This window comes from Dipteris shenzhenensis, chromosome 6, assembly GCF_047967505.1.
Source record: "Dipteris shenzhenensis isolate YYH24624 ecotype China chromosome 6, Dip_SZ_1.0, whole genome shotgun sequence".
In the NCBI taxonomy this organism is placed as follows: Eukaryota; Viridiplantae; Streptophyta; class Polypodiopsida; order Gleicheniales; family Dipteridaceae; genus Dipteris; species Dipteris shenzhenensis.
The window spans coordinates 4,379,733-4,400,468 of NC_141601.1; the positions used below are offsets into that span (position 1 = coordinate 4,379,733).

General features: G+C 44.8%; 1 protein-coding gene across 1 annotated transcript; it reads left to right on the forward strand.

Moving 5' to 3' along the window:
- The first annotated feature begins 780 nt into the window (after nt 1-780).
- On the forward strand, nt 781-20,521 carry LOC147900662 (UDP-rhamnose/UDP-galactose transporter 6-like). The gene is made up of 5 exons (XM_087375578.1): nt 781-1,609; nt 1,827-2,011; nt 2,133-2,333; nt 19,721-19,882; nt 19,980-20,521. The coding sequence occupies exons 1-5, from the start codon at nt 1,477-1,479 to the stop codon at nt 20,310-20,312; spliced, it is 1,014 nt and encodes a 337-aa protein (XP_087231704.1). The 5' UTR covers nt 781-1,476; the 3' UTR covers nt 20,313-20,521.
- The last annotated feature ends 215 nt before the right edge of the window (nt 20,522-20,736 follow it).

Sequence of the window (20,736 nt, forward strand, 5' to 3'; positions counted from 1 at the left end):
CTTAGTGACTTTTTTCAAATGTAAATTGGATAAAAAATGATAGCTTGCTTAGGAATGCTATTGTGAATTGATAAACATTAAGGTATATTCATGCTTTACATGATGAGATTAATGTGCTTATATCTTTTGAATGAACCCTTATGTTTGAGTTTTTAATTAGTAGTTGTAGTTCCAACGATCAACAGGTGACATGTTCCATTTCCCAAGCTCCAGCTTGTGGGGATGCTCCATTTCCCTTTGAATTGATGCCTCCCTTGCTTTTTTGCTAGCATTGGAGGGAGGTTCTCTTAGAAGGGTAAAAAGGGTAATGAATAATGTTTGATCCACATTCTGATCACTATCTTAAACAGACTCCTAGCCTGGATGATATCATGGAGGGCAAAGGGTTGACCATCCCTCCTAAATGCTCTACTCCTTGTGTTGCCTCTTAGATTCGGCATGTTTAATCCAAGAGTACAAATAGCAGTTACCCAAAAAAAGAAAAAGAAAATGCCCACTTGTATTAATTCAAAAGAATTTTACAAACATAGAGGTTTTTTAAAGGGAAAAAAAATATTCAAAATAAAAAAGGACATTAACATGTGACAAAGTTAGAAGCTCCTCAATGGCACAATTCTATAAACCCTATTTTGCATTCATCCAAAATTGCACGGATGTGGGGTGGGGAAACAACCAGAGGGGGGCGGTCACGTGGGGGGCGCCAACACACGCAGAGAGCACTCGGGAGGGAAACAAACCGACCGTAACACAGTAACACAGGAGGGGGAAGGGATGAATTTCCAAGACAAGGAAGGAGAGAGAGCTGTAAGGCAGACACAGAGACACGAGAGCTTGGAGCGGAGGAGGGTAAACAGATGAACATTTAATCTGTGAAACGAGACACAGAGACAGATAAAGAGAGAGGGCTACATAATATCCATCCATCCCAGGCGCCCTGCTGAAATTGCAGCAGCATCGTGAATCAGTTAGAATAACCATCAGCAGTGGGCTTCAGGCATCCCCCTACCCCAACCCAGAATATTCAGCCTCCTTGCTCCAGCGCCTTTTGCGTGCCTGCTTTTGAGCCGTCTTCCACTGCCTTCTCTAAGGCACACACACACACATACGCACACAAGAGTTGTAGCGCTTCATTGTCTCACGTGGGTTCGACGACTCTCTTGTACCGGAGCCAAGAACAGTAACAATCTTTTCCTCCCTTAGTGCTGCCCCGCTCCTCCAGGGCCTCCTCCACAAATCCTTTCTGGGTTTTCCTTTCCGTCCTTAAAGTCTCCGCTTCCATGTGCCCCCACGCCTAACCCACTCCAAAACCACATTTTTATCGCACCCTGCTTTACATTATCAACGGGTGGTTCATCCACGAACGATCGACTCCCTGGCCAAATACGACTTCTCTGATCTAAGGCTGGATCCGGGGTGCACATTCGACGGGATGGGGTGCATCATCTGAGGTTCACGGATCAATTGCAGGCGGAGAAGATGGCCGCGGGAAATAGCAAGGCCGATCGGAAAGCCGCACTTGATGTTGCAGCATGGATGTTCAATGTCAGTACCTCCGTTGGAATTATCATGGTGAATAAGCAGCTAATGGCTGTGCATGGCTTCAGTTTCGGTGAGCATCAGCTCCTTCAACCACAGGATCGGGACTCCGCTCCTCACTTGCGGTCTTAGATGCACACCACAATTTGAGATTATCCTTGCACGCTAGCTTGTCCGTGTTCGACTGGATCCAGTTCTATTCTTCGGTAACATTGCTCCGTGTGGCTTGTCTGAATGCTTATGGTGTCTTTCTCCCTGAAAACACGCATGTCGTCTGGACTGTGTTGCAGCAACCACGTTGACCGGCCTCCATTTTGGGATGACTACACTCATGACTTTCGTTCTGCGTTGGCTGGGCTACATACAGCACACCCACTTGCCCGCTTTCGAGCTAGCGAAGTTTGCTCTGTGTGCCAACTTCTCTATCGTGGGCATGAATGTCAGTTTAATGTGGAATTCTGTGGGTTTTTATCAGGTATTTTTGATTGGATCTGCAAATCCTTCCTCCAAATTTTATGATAACGGAATTATGCCGACCTTGAGTCCTCTCAGCGCATTTTCGAAATAAAGTCCCTTTGGCTTCTTGGGTTTCGCAGATAGCGAAGCTCAGCATGATCCCAGTCTCCTGCCTGTTGGAAGTGCTTTTCGACAAGATTCGATATTCGAAGGACACGAAGCTGAGTATTGTTGTGGTGCTAACGGGTGTAGCCGTCTGCACGGTGACCGATGTGAGCGTGAATGCGAAAGGCTTTATTGCAGCTGCCATTGCTGTTTGGAGCACTGCGCTGCAACAATACGTAAGTTCACAATGAAACATATGCTTCAGCTTACTCGCTATTGGGCACCGCATCCTTTGATACACCTCTCAGAACAAGTATCGATGTCTGATAACTTTTGTGGCATTGGATCCATAATGAGCGTATTTGTAAAGGGTTGTTCTGGATCATAATGCACATCCTCCCGTAAACAATGGGCTCTTGTGCATTTTAGGCGTAAATTCACACTTTTGTTCAGCTTATTGGCAAGGCTTTGTATGTCGTGATCTTTTACTTCTCTCTTCTCAAAACTCCAGTATTAATGTGCCACTGGTATCATTTAAGCGTTGGATTGTCGTGCCCTGTTCTAGGGTTATAAAAGAACCTCCCTCGTTCACAGTTTTGGGCTCTGATAGGTAACAAATACTGAGCTTGCCACAGATAGGTTCGCTTCATTACAGAGAGGTACCACATTCTGTATTAGTATCAGTCTTAGTATGGCGAGTTACCTCGCAAGGGTCTTGATTGGTGAGTCGTACAAAGTAAGCAACAGCAAGGACTGTTTCTGTCTATTTTCTAATACATCCTATGGATTTGAGACTTTGACGTGGATGGTGGCAATCTTGTTACATGAACGGACGTACTCTCACACAGGCATTGCATGTCCCTGTCGATTCTATTTTGTCCTATGGCACGCTTTGATAGTGATTGCCTTAATGAATTTCCAAAGTAGCGATGTTTAACGTAGGTTATACATAGCCCATTATAGCCACCAGTGTCTTCATATTGAGAGGGTTTTAAGTATTAGAGGGACTGGTGTGAATGATTTGTTTGGACTGCAGGATAACACATGTGACTACGCTCTCCTATGGTGTTTGAGGAGCATTAATTTCATTTTGTGAGAGGGTTATGTGTTTTTTGCTCATCTTATGGGGCTAATTAATTTCTTTTTAGTTATTTGCTTTTGGTAGTGGTTGCTGTCTGTTTTCTTCCTGCATTCGTATTTCATCCTATATATTGTAATGGAATTGGACTTTGATGTGGACAGTTGTGATCTTCTTATGAGTGGACGTACTCTCACACAGGCATTGTGATTCTATTTAGTCCAATGGTGCGCTTTGATACTGATTGCCTTCATGAAACTCCAAAGTAGCCTGTCACCATGCAATTTTTGGCTCATGTCAAATATATAGCAATATAGATTCATTATAATCAATGTCTGTCAAATCGTGAGGGATCAACCAGGCTATATCTATTTTAGATCAGGGAAAAAGTTAAGATTAAGATTTATAAATGTGTGCTATGCAATGCCGAAGTTGTTCTGCCTATACACGTATTTGCATGATTGTACCCTGAGAATCCCTGAAGGCCTCCATAAATGGTTCTGTTGTGCGATGATAGCTCCTATGTATAACTTGAAGGAAGAGCGGAGGCAGAAGAATTTTGAGATGCTTGCTCTTCTTGGGGAGTAAAAGCTTCTTGGGGAGTAAAGGCTATCTAAGCTAAAAATTACTAAGTAGATTTCAACTTTGTTACAGTCCTCCCTGCCCAAAAGAAAATTTGTTCTCAACTTTGCAAGGGAGGTGTAACAAGGGAATACAACCATAGTATGAAGAGAACTTATTTCTGGTCAGAGCAGATGTGTAACAGTGAGTAATCAATGTCTAAAGTCCTCCATTGGTGCATGCTGAACTGCAGCAAAGTTTGGTGGAGGAACAGTACGCAGAGTAGGCCAAGTCTCAACAGTTCCACATAGCTTTAAATGATTATAATAGGTCCCAACATCAGCTTAGCAAGTAGGGGTATTTTTCCCTATGGAAGAGGCCTGCCATGAGGACTCATCATGTGGTAATCCTCTGCATTTGATGTAGTACTCCATGTAGGATTTGTTTCTGAGGATGTGGTCTCTGAATCCAATGGTCCTCTCAGGAATTACTGAATATGGCCTTCCTCATCCATGGGAGGCAGCTCCTCCACAACCTGATCTGTGGGGCTTAAGTATTTCTTCAAAAGGGATACATGGAACACATTATGAATCCTAGAAGAAGAGGGCAGCGCTAGCCTATATGCCACCTCACCAATTGTCTGCAACACCTTGTAAGGTCCATAGTATCTGTGGGCCAGCTTTGTGTTTGTGTACCCCTTTAATGAAGCATATTTGGACTTATGGAGCCTGAGGAAGACATAATCTCCTTGGAGTGCCGACAAAAACTCAGTAAGAAGACTTTGTATAAATGGATGCTCAAGTATGTGTGGGCGTGTGGATTTGTATGTGTGAGAGCATATTTTTATACTATGGTCTACACCCACTGTTTGGCGCTGATGACGTCAGGGGGGATCTCATAGTAGCTAGTCCCTGCTATGCGTGATGGAGTTTATGGTTTTCAATCTTATGAGTGACTAAGGTGAGATTGAAACTGCACTATGTTGTGTTTTTAGAGGATGAGTTTGGGAGTGTTCCTGGATTCAGCTAGGTAGATAGTTCCATCCAAAACAGTAGAGGGAACATGTACTTTATACCCAGACATGGCCTCAAATGGGCTCATGAATATGCTTAGTACTGTTGTAACAAAACTCAGCCAAGTGTCCATGTGTCTGGATGTCAGAACAGAAATGCCCTGAGTTTACTCCTCCAGCCACTTGTTAACCCTTTCTGACTGGAGTGAGGAGTGTCCCCATTGCCTTGAACACTACTTGCCAAAACTAGCCCATGAATTTGGTGTCTCTGTCACTCACTATCTCCTGTGGCAAACCATGTAATTTGAAAACATTTTCCATGAACTGAGCCGCCACCATAGAGGCTGAATATTGTGTCTTTGTGGGTATAAAGTGTGCTGCCTTTGTAAGCCTGTCCACCACAAAAATGCTGTTCTATCCCGTAGCTGTCACTGTTAGAAAAGACCCAACAGAGGTACACACAGCGGAAGACTTATAGTAATGCCCAAGAGCTCACACAGTGTGGTGTGGGGTGTGGTGTCATGACAAGAGAAATGATTATTCAGTTAATTAATAGTCATTAGAACTTCATTATTGTTAGGCGCCAATTTGATGGTGCAGTTATATGTTTGTATTTATGATCGATCAAGCTGTAAATAGTACCGCCAAAACTATGTAACATTGGCCAATGATTAGTAATAAAGATGTGCACACACGTGTCTAGGTCCTAGGGGCAATAGGAAAGGGAAAGGGTGCATTAGAGTGCATTGAATGGTAGGTGCATGGGTCATAGGCTAAGGGTAGGTGTAAATGGCCAGTTATCTTTGTATTCTACTCCTACTTACCTCATCATTGTTGCTTTGTACATAAGGATGAAAACATAAGGATCGTAGGGGATCGGGACGTGTATACAATTTCATTGATTACTCCTACCCAAGCGAAAAGATTGGTAAAAAGAGGGGTAGATTGTAATCTTGTGTATATACGGGATTCACAAGATCTTCATATCTCAAAAGAAGATCGGAAGAGAAATGAGTTTCTTAGAGCTTATGAGGATCGATTTTCAAGAGATGACTCATTCGAATTGCCTATGGAGAGAGAAGATGATCATGCCATAGACTTAGAGCCAGGAGCTTCTCCTCCATGTAGAGCCCCATATAGGATGAACAGGATAGAAATGGAGGAGGTAGAAAAACAAATTGAAGATATGTTGCAAAAAGGCCTGATTCGACCAAGCAGTTCTCCATTTGGAGCACCTGTATTATTGGTTAAGAAGAAGGATGAATCATATCGTATGTGTATAGATTACCGTGCTTTGAATAAACTTACGATTAAGAACCAGTATCCGATTCCAAGGGTGGATGATTTATTGGATATGCTTAAAGGTGCTAAAGTTTTTAGCAAATTGGATTTGAAATCTGGTTATCATCAACTTCGTATGAAAGCTGGGGATGAACATAAGACTGCTTTTCGCACTCTCACTGGACATTATGAGTTTTTGGTCATGCCTTTTGGCCTAACTAATGCTCCAGCCACTTTTAGTAGGCTGATGAGAAGGGTTTTGCGACCCTACTTGGGAAAATTTGTCATAGTCTTTTTTGATGACATTTTAGTGTACAGCCAGAATGAGGAAGAGCATAAGGATCACCTTGCCAAGGTGATGGAGCTCCTAAGGAAGGATCGATTGTTCCTAAATACCAAGAAGAGTGAGTTCTTCAAGACAGAAATAGAGTATTTGGGACACATTGTGTCTGCCGAGGGAATTCGGGTTGACCCTAAAAAGGTCAAGGCCATAATTGAATGGCCAATACCCAAAAACATACATGAGCTGAGATCCTTCCTAGGGATGTGTAGTTATTATCGCAGATTCATTAAGAATTTTGCACGTCTTGCTTCCCCACTAACAGATTTGTTGAAGAAGCATTCCTTGTATGAGTGGGGAGAGGTTCACCAAGTAGCTTTTGAGGAGCTTAAGAGAACATTGGTGACTGCACCAGTGTTAACACTTTCGGACATGGACAAAGAGTTCTTTGTTGTATGTACGGATGCAAGTGGTACCTTGATTGGGGCAGTGTTGATGCAAGGAGGGCATCCCATTGCTTATGAGAGTAGAAAACTTCAAGGGGCTGAATTGAAATATATCACGTATGAGAAGGAGTTATTGGCAGTCATTCATGCTCTAAAGTGATGGAAGCATTATTTATATGGTTCTCTTTCAAGATTAAGACTGACCATCAAAGTATCAAGCACTCGTTCTCTCAACCCATTGTCTCTTCAAGGCAAATCAAATGGGCTGAATATATTCAATCCTTTGGGCAACTAAATATCGAATATCAGCCAGGAAAGGAGAATTTAGTAGCTGATGCTTTGAGTAGACGGCCCCAAGTTAATCACGTTTCTGTGATTAAGGAGAAATCATTAGGAGCAATGGTTGAAGCTTATCCTTTAGATGAGGACTTCGTTGATATTTATATGATTAGTAATAAAGATGTGCACACACGTGTCTAGGTCCTAGGGGCAATAGGAAAGGGAAAGGGTGCATTAGAGTGCATTGAATGGTAGGTGCATGGGTCATAGGCTAAGGGTAGGTGTAAATGGGAAGATGGAACTTGAGTGATCTCAAGGGACATTAATGAAAGGGTATCACCCTTTCATTGTGAATCTCACGTTGCATTCTCTCTACCACATTGCATTCATCCGTCGTCTCTCTCCCACCTTGCATGTAGGTCGAAAAAGAAACAAGTACTCTCACGAGGGCGCTCTTCCCCAATTGGAGGGCCAATCGGCATTCAAATTCTGCATGCATTGCACACATTTGCATTTTCGAAAAGTGTGGATCTTCACATGTGGAATCACAAACTTTTTTACTTAATGTGCGTCACATAGATTAGATGTGCAGACTCATCAATAGACAATGAACCAGCCAGATAGAGAAACCACCAAAATATATTTCCATCCAAAACTATGGACACAATACAAAAGATATAGATCCAGAGTCCCACCAATGGTGTGGTCCTCTGATCTTACCACAAGGTCCTTCTCCTATCAGCCAGTTATCTTTGGACTTGAGTCTGCGTGCTCCTTGTCGAGCATCTGTAGACTTTCCGTCCAGTGTGTTCTTCTCCACCTTACTGCCTGTGAATCAGCCTAGGTGGGCAGCCCCTGCCAAGCTTTGTCTGCAGCACACAGCTCCCCCTGGTCCTCTTGAATGTAGGCCCCAAGGTAGCTGTTCCACTGCTCCAACCTGCTTGTGAATGGCTGCTCCAGAAGGTGTGATGATCTCAGCACCTTGCTGCCCTAGAAGACAGCCAAGGTCCAGCCCTTCCTTTATAAGTCTGCAGCCCTTGTTGCACTCTCTCACCTCCTGTAGATAGATCCAGAGAGTAGGCTTGTTGTTGCTCCTTTCTGCCCTGGAAGTGCTGGCTGCTGGATGTGAAATGAGGCCTGAGGCCTCTGCTTTTATAGGCCCCAAGGCCTGCTGTAAAAAACCGACCAGCCTGCCCTAATCTGGCCGACCAGACTGTGGCTGGTCCAGCCCTTTAAGGGCTCTAAAACCGGGGCCCTTTGGCCCACACTTCTAGGGCCTTTGGCCCTCCAATCTAGGCAAGGGCGCAGCCCTATATAAGGCATGCCACTGCCCACTGGCAGCCCCATTTGCTGCTCCACCAGGCCTCATTCAGCCCGTACAGCTTTGTACCCTGCTCCATACACATGCTGACGTCAGCGCCACCTGTCCTAGATCTGCACAGCCTTGTACCCTGCTCCGTACACTTGCGCTCCTGACCCGCTTGTACCGCGCCTTTGCTCCAGGCTCTCCAGGATGCTCTTGAGCAGTGCTGCCCACATGACAGCCTTGCTGCTGTCCATGTGGCAGCCATCTCTTCACTCTTGGCTGTGAGGTGCTGCCCATGTGGCAGCCCCCTCTCTTTCTTCTCTCTTGGGCACATCCTGCCCTAGGCCTCCCTCCCCCACGCTCTCCTCATTTGGGGGCTTACAGATGGGGAGGTGACCATTCCAACAGTCACAAGTAGGCCAGTTACAAAGTTCGTTGAGGTGTGGGTACCCTCTGGAATGGGAAGAGGCTGAAGCAATCCTGCTGGCCTGAGGCTGAATTCTCTGTTGGCAGAGCCTACAGCTTTGAACATACTTGTATACATCTTTCCCATTCCATATAAAGCTCTGCCTCACCCTTTCGTACGTCTTAACAGTCCTATATGACCAGCCATAGCAGAGGAGTGCATCTCCTGCAGTACCAGCAGCCTGTAGGTGGAGTTTTCCTCAAGGAAGATCCTCCCTTTGTACCATAATAGGCCATTGTACAGTTTGTAATTGGGATGGTCTTCACAAGAGGGGTTTTGGAGTTCTTGGAAGATGGCAGCAGCCTTAGGGTCTGAAAGGTATTCTTCTTGGATTCCATGAATCCACTCATTATATATCTCAGTGATAGAGCTTAGGGTACATGCCCACATCCTAGATAGTGAATCTCCCATAATGTGTTGGTTGTGGCCATTCCATAATGCATTTCACCATGTTGGGATCAACCCTGATTCCATTGTTGTCGACAATGTGTCCCAAATACTCCACCTCATTTGCCATGAAGGTACATTTACTTGGCTTGGCATAGGGCTGGTGGGATCTTAGAACCTCCAAAATCTGCTTCACATGGGAGAGATGGTCCTCCTTAGTCTGTCAGAAAATACCCAACAGAGGGTACACACAGCGGAAGACTTATAGTAATGCCCAGGAGCTCACACAATGTGCGGTGTGGGTGTGGAATCACAAACTTCTTTACTTATGTGCATAAAATAGGTGTGTAGACTCATCAATAGACAATGAACCAGCCAGATATAGAAGACACCAAAACTTATATATTTCCGTCCAAAACTATGGACACAATACAAAAGAGAGAGATCCAGAGTCCCACCAATGGTGTGGTCCTCTGATCTAACCACAAGGTCCTTCTCCTATCTGCCGGCTATCTCTAGACTTGAGCCCGCGTGCTCCACCTGAGTGTAAGTAGACTTTCCGTCCAAAGATCTCAGCACCTTGCTGCCCTAGTAGACAGCCTAGGCTCAGCCCCAAGTGAGCTCAGTCTGCAGCAACTCTGGCCCTGCTTTGCCTCTGGATGTAGGCCCAAAGATCAAGCTTCTGCTGCTCCTGCTGCTCCTCTGTTTGCTGACTTGCTGGATGAGAAATGAGGCCACAAGCCTCTCCTTTTATAGGCCCCAAGGGCCCCTTGAACTAACCGACCAGCCAGCCCTAAATGGGCCTACTGGCTGGTCTGTTTGGGCCGACCAGTCTGCCCCAAAACAGCCCTTTAAGGGCTCACAAAACTAGGGCCCTTTGGCCCACACTTCTAGGGCTTTTGGCCCTCCAATCAAGGCTGGGGCCCAGCCTATATAAGGCATGCCACTGCCCACTGGCAGCCCCATTTGCTGCTCTACCAGGCCCCATGCAGCCCTGTACACCTGCGCTCCTGACCTGCCATGTCAGCGCCTGTTTGTCCTGCTGGTTCTGCCCTCTGCCAGGCTCTTCTCCAGCGCCGTACAATTCCGTACACTGCTGATGTCTTTTTTTTTTCTCCAAAAGGACAGGTGAGGCAAAGGGGGACTGGTTGCGAGTAATAAAATATTTATCCAGTAGCTTCTTCACCTGCCTAGCCACCTCCTCCCTCTCCACTCTTGACAACCTATAGGGGGCTTTGTTGATTGGTTTGGAAGCAAGCTCAAGAGTGATGGAGTGGTCAATGTCTCTTTGAGGTGGGAGATGATGGGGCAGATCAGCAAACACATCTATATATTGATGTAGCAGCACATCCATCTCTTGGCCCTCAACCATGAATTCCTTTGTGTCCTCAGATTTGGAAAGATGGAGGTCTCTTGCCAACTTTTGGGAAGAAATTGACAGCCAATTTAGGTGCCTCATAGCCCTTCAAAAGTATCTCTTTACCTTTATGGAAATCTCATATACATGTGATTGAACTCCACGGTAATCTCCCCAAGTGCTCTCAGCCATTCACAGCCTAGGATAATGTCTATAGGCCCATATCTAAAACAAATAAGTCTCCTTGGAAGGTGTAATGTGGTGACAGCTGTATTTAGGTGGCCTGACAGCAGTACCTATTGATAATATGCTCCCCATTAGCCACTTGTACGTGCAGGCCATGATCAATCTATGTAGGATGCAACTTGACTCCTTGGACAGGCTTGGAATTTATGAAGTTTTGGGTGCTCCCACTATCCACCAAGATATGAACAGGTCTGCCATTGATTGCCCCTTTTAGTGTGAGTGTTTGGGCACTTTGAGCTCCCATGAAGACCTCAGAAGAGATGCTGTACAGATCAGATTGGGTGTCCCAATATAGGTTATCGTCATCAACACAAGAATTCCCATTTGAATCTCTGCCAACATCCATGCAATCATCAATAACCTCAATCCTCCATTGCTGGGAACTCCTAAGATGCTTAGCAGTCACAACCTCTCCCGGGTTATCACTCTCACACTCATGGAATTCAATCTCTGTTGTTGCAAGGTCATCGGGAATAGGATCTTCCTCTATGTCTAGATCATGCTTGTAAGGTTATAGAGATAATGGTCGTTAATAAGTGTTGTATAACCACAAGATGCTGCAGCATACAAAATATTGAAGAGATTCACGATGGCGACACAGTAAACAGATCCAATCCTCTTGTATTGCCTTAGAAAAATAACAGTGATGTAATTGACCTATAGCCTCATCCGTACGCGATTTGTTGGCTTACAACCGTGAAACAAAAGACTCACTACCGACCCTATAGAGCAGCTGCTCGACTACAGCTAATGGGCTAGAACGCCCAGTTGTCTTCAACAGTATCATCAAGTACAAGTCTACTACCTCTGAGTCAATGAAGTCTCATTTGCAACGCATGCTTTCTCTTTTGCCTTTCGCTCTTCTTCATCTTTTTGTTTCTTGTAGCATTGATGCTCAAAGTGTCTAAGTTTACCACAGTAATTGCAAGTCTTATCTCCCACAGCCTTCCGTTGTCTTTCATGGCATAGGCATGTTCTCCAGGTGAGAAAATCGAGTCTTCACGCTTCTCCTCACTCAACAGCATGGCCACGCAATCGAGATGGTCTGAATTATCATCAAGCCTTAGAATCGGAACTGTGTCCACATACTTCGAAGGGAGACTCTTTAATAATGATCATCATCTTTGACCTTGGAGCCTAAATCATTAAGCTGTGTCAATAAAGCCTGCATATGATTAAGGAAGACTCCAAGTCCTTCAGTTTCTCCCATTTGCAAGTCGTACAGCTCCGATGCCTTAGAGACTAGAGTGTCTCACCCTGACCCCGAACAATGTTTCTAGCGTCTTCTTATTCTCTGCTGCGGTCTTTGAGACATCTATATGATGAAAGTACTCTGCTCCTAAAGCACGACCCATTATTCCAAGAGCTCTCTCATTCTTCTGTTCCTAGGCAGGAACCTTATCTGCTTCAGCTCCGCTACTTTTGGGCTTCTTTTCAGTGCCCGCCACTATACCCCACAAATTCTTGTGCATGAACTAGAGTGGGGTAGGCAACTGCCAGGTTGAAAAATTCCGACCATTGAATTTTATAATGGTGGCTCAAGACTTGTCCTTCTTCATAGAATCCATAGCGCTCTCGAATTCTTCTTGACAGCAGGTCCTTTGGCTCTGATCCCACTGTTAGGTTATAGAGATAATGGTCGTAGATAATTTTATTACATGCAAGTGTTGTATAACCACGAGATGCTGCAGCATACAAAATATTGAAGAGATTCAGGATGGTGACACAGTAACAGATCCAATCCTCTTCTATTGCCTTAGAAAAATGACACTGATGTAATTGATCTATAGCCTCACCGTATGTGGTTTGTTGGCTTACAACCGTGAAACAAAAGACTCACTACCGACCCTATAGAGCAGCTGCTCGACTACAGCTAATGGGCGACTCTCATGAAGTCGGTTGGACAAAGAGAGCGACCTCCTATGCTTCCCAGCATCTTGTAGAAGTCATGAGAGGCCACCTTCATGAACCGCCAAGTGGTACATCGCCTTCATGCATAGGATGACCAATCAAGAGTCGCCATATTTGCATGGCCCAATCACACACAGCCTCCACGTTGTCAAACACAGAACCGCCAACCTTAGGCCTCCCCATGAGGACGTAGTATAGCCAATCCCAACAATGCTCAGTTTAGCTCCTCCCTTAGCCTTGCACACACGTCTACGCTCTGGTGTCCATCTTTCCCCACATAGAAAGCATAGATTTTTCTTTTTGGGTCCTCCTTGGGGTTGGGCCCGTTTGAAGACTTTGCTTTCTTAGCCTTGTAGGGCTTTAAGTTTCCCAACCTGGCTGCCCTACAACAAATCTAACCCTGCTTTGGTCACTCCTAGGATACAACAGAAAATAGTCCTCCATTTTGCTCCACCATTCCTCCAACTCATTAGTGTCACCCTTGAACTTAGACAAAACACTTGTCTTTGGCATCCTTGTCTTGATGATTGGGTCCCTTGGGATCAACAGATTTAATAATTTGGATATATTGATGGAAAGGCATGACTAATCTGAGGTCTCTTGGCAAGGCCTTATACTAATTGAATCTCTGACATAAACCATCCACCTCAGGGCTAGCACCCTTGGGAACATTACTTCTTGGTGGCTCCCTGCTCCTATGAGTTGTCCCCTTATTAGAATGGTCGGCTTTCCTTGCTGAGGAAATGAAACCAATAGGGTCTGCAGTAGGCACTAATGGTGCCATCATCAGAATCTGAGTCATCTTCCCTGGACTGCTCCATAGGCCTTTTCCCCTCGCGGACCTGGCTTCTTCTGAGCTGATCTAATTTTCTGCTCGTGGTAGCAAAAGAGTTATGCATTCTCAAACCATTAGCCCTGATCGCCATGGTCATCTCCGTGAGTGCCTGTAGTATAGTATCCATACATCCATTAGTGTTTTGCTCCAGCGCATGAAATGCTTGGACATTGAAGTGTCATCAGTGAGCTCTTGTCTACCGCTGCCATGGGCATCCACAATTTCAGTGCCATCGTCCTGGACTCCATCACTGGAGCCAATGCTCAGTCTGGTAGAATCCATCATAGCTTCATCCTCTGGAATGGGATCAAGGTTCCCTATCTGATGCATCTTAAACCGATTTCCAGACCTTTTTGGAGGCATCCTGATAATCCCAAATGAACTCTGACATGAAAACATTGTTTGAAAAGCAAATTGAACACTGTTTGAGCAGTGCATTTACCACTGTTTAGAGGAACTATTTGGACTTTAAAGATTCTAGCTGAATCACTGTCTGTAGAAACACTGTGACAGAATATGCCACTATCAAGGTAAGCAAGTTCACTGCCACATGGCAAAAGCACAGTAGTTTGCTCTAATTCTGAGTATTGGGAGCTCAATTGCCAATGGTTGCTACAATTTGGGTATAGACAGGATAGCATAGAGCAAGATACGACATATATCTGAAAAGCCCCAAATTAGATGATCTGCAGGCTGAGAAAACGCTGAATAGTACCTGTTGGAACAAATTTCGAGGCAATTTCAGGAGTGAATGAACTCTGATCATTCTCAAACTTGGTACATGGGTGTAATCTGCTGGGGCGACTCCATATATGCAGGAAAAACTTTTATTTGGATCAGCCAATCTCCAAATCGCTTCAAAATTAGGAATCTGCCTACGCCACTAATTGCTGAGAAATTCTGGCTCAAAACATAGAAGTTCACTGCGACATGGCAAAAGCACAGTAGTTTGCTCTAATTCTGAGTTTTAGGAGCTCAATCGCCAATGGTTGCTACAATTTGGGTATAGATAGGATAGCACAGAGCAATATAGGACATATATCTGAAAAGCCCAAATTAGATGATCTGCAAGGTGGCCGACCTGCAGGTTGGCCCACCCTATGCTCTCCAGCCCCCACCTGGGGTGCCTATGAGGGCACATCCATGGCAGCCCCTTAGGGAAGATTTGGCCACACTCCTCCACACCCCTCTTGGGAACCTCCACGGCCACCATGGCACTGCATGGGCCCGCAAGAGGCACTAGAAAACAACACCAACCTACTCTCACGGGGGTGGGCACACCCACACCACATGCCCTCTCTCTCTACGCTACCCTCACTCACTGGGCGAGCACACCCACAAGCAAGGCCCTCTCTCTCTAGGTGACATTAGGAGATGTTGACCTCTAACAATTTCATCCTACCTTTCGGTAAGAAATTGACAAGTAGCTAGTCACGTGGAATGACAATATACTTGATGAGCATGACAGACCTCTCGGTACTTCTTCTATGCAGTGGTCTTCATGGGAGAGGGGTCATGCTTCCTTTGTGGGTTCTTGGAGGATCTTTAAATGCCTTCTTGATGATCACAGATTCCAGTTAGTAGGCCACCTCAGAGCAAGCACAAGGATAATCCAACAAATTGATGCAGCCATATCCTTGGATTGGGTCCTTCTGGTGATAGGTTTCACTTTAGGGACACTTGGCTAGAAGCCTTTATGCGACCAAGGATCGCATTTCCAGTTGTGGGACACCAGATGGGGATGCTTGGTCTTTGATGTTCATTTTGGTGGCAGGTTATCTAGATCTACAGATGATATATACTTATGCATATTGCATCTCAGTCTCTCAAGGCTTTAGGTCATGTGGAACAGTGCTTTTTGGAGTCAGGATGGTATCTAGACCCTAACCCAAATCACATTCTCTTAGGCTCATGGAGGCCTTGGCTTTATGGAGGGGTCCCCATAAAGTATTTGTCGTGGGACTCCGGGGAGTGGGAATGGATTGATGCAGGGCAGTAGGGGCATCATTTATATGGCTCCAAGTTTGTAGCGTATTTGGATAACACATCACTGAAGTACTTTAGTATTGCTCTAATCGCGGTACCTGAGACAGGTTACCGGGCGTTGGGAATTTCGTACACTTCTCGAGCTACGTGTTGGAGCTATGGAAATTGAATCGCGAATAAGATAAGAGTGCTGGGAGGGAAGGGTAAGGAGAAAAACATAGCACAGGGCCCAAAAATAAGGGCTGGACCCCGGCGAAGGTCTTTATTGCAATAGAATAATCTTTGTACAATTGGCTCTTGAAAGAGCATAGAATTGAGTAAAATTTTGAATCAATCTGGGAGGCCAGAGGCCTTTCTCTTATAGACTAGGCCTAGAAAAAGCTAGGGCCTGCTTTCTAAAAGCTAATTTTACAAAAGCCAAGCTTTTAGTATTTTTCCCTCTAAATCTGGTGCTCTGGAGCTTTTGGACGCCTTTTTAATCTTGTGGGCCCTCTATTAAAGAGGCCCCCCCTCCCTTTGTCCTTGCTTGAGAGCCTTGTGGGTCCTTTTTGCACTCCTCTTGGGTCCTACACATTGGACAAACAAATTCCAACACTCTAACCCATTAGAGGTTAGCGAAACGCATGCATTCTTAGTTTTGGACTATTTCTAGTCCCTTGTGGGTGTCCCCACAATTCTCTTTTTACCGATGCAAGGCAAAAGTAAAAACAATAAAACTTATTCCTGGTTAACCAACTTCACCATTCTTTGACCGAAGTCAATTCTAATGGTTGGAGGCCTTTTTGAGCACGATCATTATTTCAGCCATATTTGGCATCAGGTCTAGGTTGAGGTATGCGCCATATGAACACGAGGAGTTGAAGTTTAAGCGAGAGAGAAGTCCAAGGTCATTATTCCATTCAGAATGGGTAAAGTCTAAATACTAGATGTCCAAGGCATGAGGCAAAAAGTTGTTTGTGAGTGTCATGACATCCTTGTGTTGGACATCTTAGTGCCCAACAAACATTATCTTTGGTCAAGCATGATTTTTATTTGCCTGGATGCAAACTAGTGTTGGATGTTATGTTCGAGAGTGTCGGCATTGCAAAGTCAATAAGGCTGAGACAAGGTGGCTTGCTACATCCTTCAGAAATCCCAGATATGGATTTGATATTTTGATTACCATGAACCAACCATGGGCTATGGATGGTTGTGGAGCATAAAACAGATTCTTGAGGATATGCTTTGGGTATATGTCTCTCGGAAGAAATCTGATTGGGAAGAGTATCTTCCCATGGTTGAGTTCGCTTATAAGATTGCAAAAGCTTACAGCCACTAAGCTGAGTACATTTATTTTTATGGATGGTTTTCAGCTTGGACTATTGGTTTGCAGAACATAAAGGTACGACCAACTGCTGATTTTCTGCAATTGCAGCAAAAATTTCAGAATGATTAAAGTCTAAATACCAGATGTCCAAGGGTCAAGCATGATTTTTATTTGCCTGGATGCAAACTAGTGTTGGATGTTATGTTCGAGAGTGTCGGCGTTGCAAGGTCAATAAGGCTGAGACAAGGTGGCTTGCTACATCCTTCAGAAATCCCAGATATGGATTTGATATTTTGATTACCATGAACCAACCATGGGCTATGGATGGTTGTGGAGCGTAAAACAGATTCTTGAGGATATGCTTTGGGTATATGTCTCTCGGAAGAAATCTGATTGGGAAGAGTATCTTCCCATGGTTGAGTTCGCTTATAAGATTGCAAAAGCTTACAGCCACTAAGCCGAGTACATTTATTTTTATGGATGGTTTTCAGCTTGGACTATTGGTTTGCAGAACATAAAGGTACGACCAACTGCTGATTTTCTGCAATTGCAGCAAAAATGTTGCAATTTGTGAAGGATTGGCATATAGCTAACTAGTTTCCTATGTTTTTCTATAGCAAGCGTGGCAGGGTACGGATCTTGGGTCAAGTGTTTTGGATCTAGTGGTCACCTCCTTCCCTGTGAATCATATGAGGAGGACATGGGGGAGGATGACCAGCAGCATGAAAAGGAAGGAGAGAAAGCCACATGGGCAGGAGATGAAACTTGCCACAAGGGCAGATCGGAGAAAGAGATGGACAAGTGTGTGGCTGCCATGTGGGCAACATGGACAGCACATGACAGTAGAAGGGGATGCTTATGAAGGGAAGCCTTTATATGGTAGAAAGGAGAGCCATTGTAGGTAATTATGTGGGTTGTCAGATGGGCTGCCTTGGGCCAGCCAAAGGGCTGGACAGTCCTCCAAAAGGGCGCAGCAAAAAGAGGCCCAGGTCAGCCAGCAGGTCTGGTCGGCCAGTTTTCTGCCCAAGTAGGTCGGCCCTTATGGGCTAGTCGGGTGGGGCCACTAGGGGCCAGGTGCAACAGTTGGCCAGCAGACTGGCTGTTTGGACTTTTTACAGGCCTGGTTGGCCATTTCTGGAAGGGTGGGGTACTTGTCCTCACCGATATGTAGGGGGCCTTGTAGCAAGGAGGTGCAGCTTACTGAAGCCTACAGGAAGACATGGAGGCTGCTAGGCTACAAGAAGTGCCCGGGGAGGTGAAGGACGGCATCTAGGAGGTACTAAGAGCATATCATAGCAGAATCCGCTGCTTGATTGTGGTAAACTGAGTTGTCATTTTGTAGGAGGGTTTGTCATATTTTTTGAGCATACTCTATACATGTTTTTGGCTGTACTGTATGCCCGCATTCATTGTTGAATATTCTGTATCAGTCACCGATGTTAACTCAGATTGAGTGTAATTCAGTTTAAAGCTGTGTGATCTTGCTGCGGGGAGCCAGCTGTAGCCAGCAAGCTCTCTTTTATATGTCATGGTATCATAATCTGTATGTCCGCGATCTACTCCAAACTGAAGGGTGGCGACCTTGCCAAGAAGGAAGGAGCTTCCACATTCAAGTGTGATAAGTTAGGCTTGCAGTGTGAATAGGAAGTCGTATACACGTGCCATAGTGTCCAACTCAACCATTCTAAATTTTGGTGATTGGATGGAACCATCTAATTTGGAAAGTTAAGATTGGGAGTCATCTGGTGGCCATGGAGATTTGGGAGGTGACAAAACGAACGGACCTGAGACACATTGATGTCATAGGGAAGTAGATCTAGACAAGGTGAGGGAGTGGAATCTGATTGCACTCTCCATGCTTGTAGGGATGATGTGGATGCAGTAATCCCTCACTGGGGTCTATATGGAGCATCCTAGGGATCTCACTGTGCAAGGATTTGTGGACTAGGTTTCGGATGCTGCTGGTTTCTTGTCAGGTTGAAGCAGACTCCGGTTGCATAGGCTTGGCAAGATCTAGGCTGTTCTTAATTTGTGAGGAGGACACTTTTTATATTGCAGAGTTGACAAGATGGCAACTTCGTGGATGAATGTGTTTGAGGTATTCGAAGTCTTCGGAGAAGCTGGCATGTGTTTGCTTGAATATTGAACGATGTCACCCTATAGAGACCATTCTCTAGACATATATGAGTATACATCAGTCACCAGCTCCGCTTTGTGCACTGACAGATCAATAGGTGAGCTCATTACGTGACTTTCATGGGTAGTTCATACTAGCACATAACCCCCTCGATGCTAGGATTGAATGGCAATAAATGCTGTTGGGGTGACTATACTATAATTCAGACTAGGATGCAGATAATGTGCATTGTCTGCAGGTGGCAAGTAGATGTGCCTGGGTGACCATGCAGGTAATGCACCTTGTCTGAAGGGGGCATGGATCCCTTTGCTCCACAGGAGCTCTTTGTCTGGTGCCAATCCTCTCCATATGCAGCAGTCTTGATCTCCATCCAGCATACAAACTCGCAATAGCAGCTGACCCAACCTAGGGTGATGATTGCCTCTCTTGTTCTACTTTCAGTGCTTCCAATTCAAAGGCTGATGATGAGCCTTTGTCCTGGTCAGAAATGATTTGGAGCGGTGAAAGCTGAATCTGAAAGAAATGCAATGTATTAGTGAATCTGAATTAACTGGAAATTTGAAGACTTGACTTGATTATCCATCCCTTAAGGAGCCTTATTTGCTCAGGACATGTATTGCAGTGTTTTCCACACATCAGATTTTGTATGCCAACAGTTTTCTTTCATGTCTCTTCCTGTGCATGTATTCATTTAATTTCTATCATTGGAGGTAAGGACTGAAACTCATGCATTCTTCATGTTTGTGCAGTACGTACACAATCTTCAAAAGAAGTATTCTCTAGGCTCATTTGATCTCCTTGGTCACACAGCACCGGTACAGGCAGGATCTCTTCTTGTTGCTGGTCCACTCATTGACTATTGGCTCACAGAAAAGAGAGTCAACCAGTTTGACTACAGTGTCCCTTCTGTGGTAAGGTTTTTGCATACAGGTTTTAATTTTTAGAAAGCGGCAAGGAAAGAACTTTGAAAAAGATAACCAGACTTGCTTTTTGTTTGTATGGATGCAGTTTTTCATTGTTCTTTCATGCCTTATTGCGGTGGGTACCAATCTCAGCCAATTTATTTGTATTGGGCGATTCACAGCAGTCTCCTTTCAGGTGCTGGGTCACATGAAGACTGTTCTAGTTTTAACCTTAGGATTTTTCCTGTTTGGGAGGGAGGGGCTGAATATGCAGGTTGTACTAGGCATGTTGTTAGCTGTAGTAGGGATGGTTTGGTATGGAAATGCATCCTCAAAGCCTGGAGGGAAGGAGCGTTGGGTTTATCCTTCTGTGAGTGATAAAGCCCAGAAAGGTCAGGTTAGCAGTCTAGAAAATGGAGGTTTTGATGACGAGGTTTGATGAGATTACACCCAGAATCTGCAAAAGTCAAAACACAGCTAGTTTTCTTGAAGGCTTCTGTACTAAATTCTTGGCATACTAGTGGCGGGTGTGCCCTTGAGAAATTGCTACTTTATATTGAGGCCAGAGGGGTTTTTTCAGTGAGTACCAGGTCTATTTATTTATACTCGCAATAAGAGATAATGTTAATAGAGGCATTCAATTCTTTAGCAGCTATGCTTTGCTTGCCATCTTTGCTGGGCCTCATAAAAGGCTAGTTTGTGGCTCTTGGCTTTTCAAAATTTCTCCTAGCAAGACATGGTTGCCCCGCGTTGCAATCAGAAGACATTGGTTTTCCTGAGCTCCTGCAGGAGGTTTGGAATGTTATTTTGAGAGAGAATCTGATCTTTACCCGCAATGACATTTGCAGAGAAGCTGACAAAAT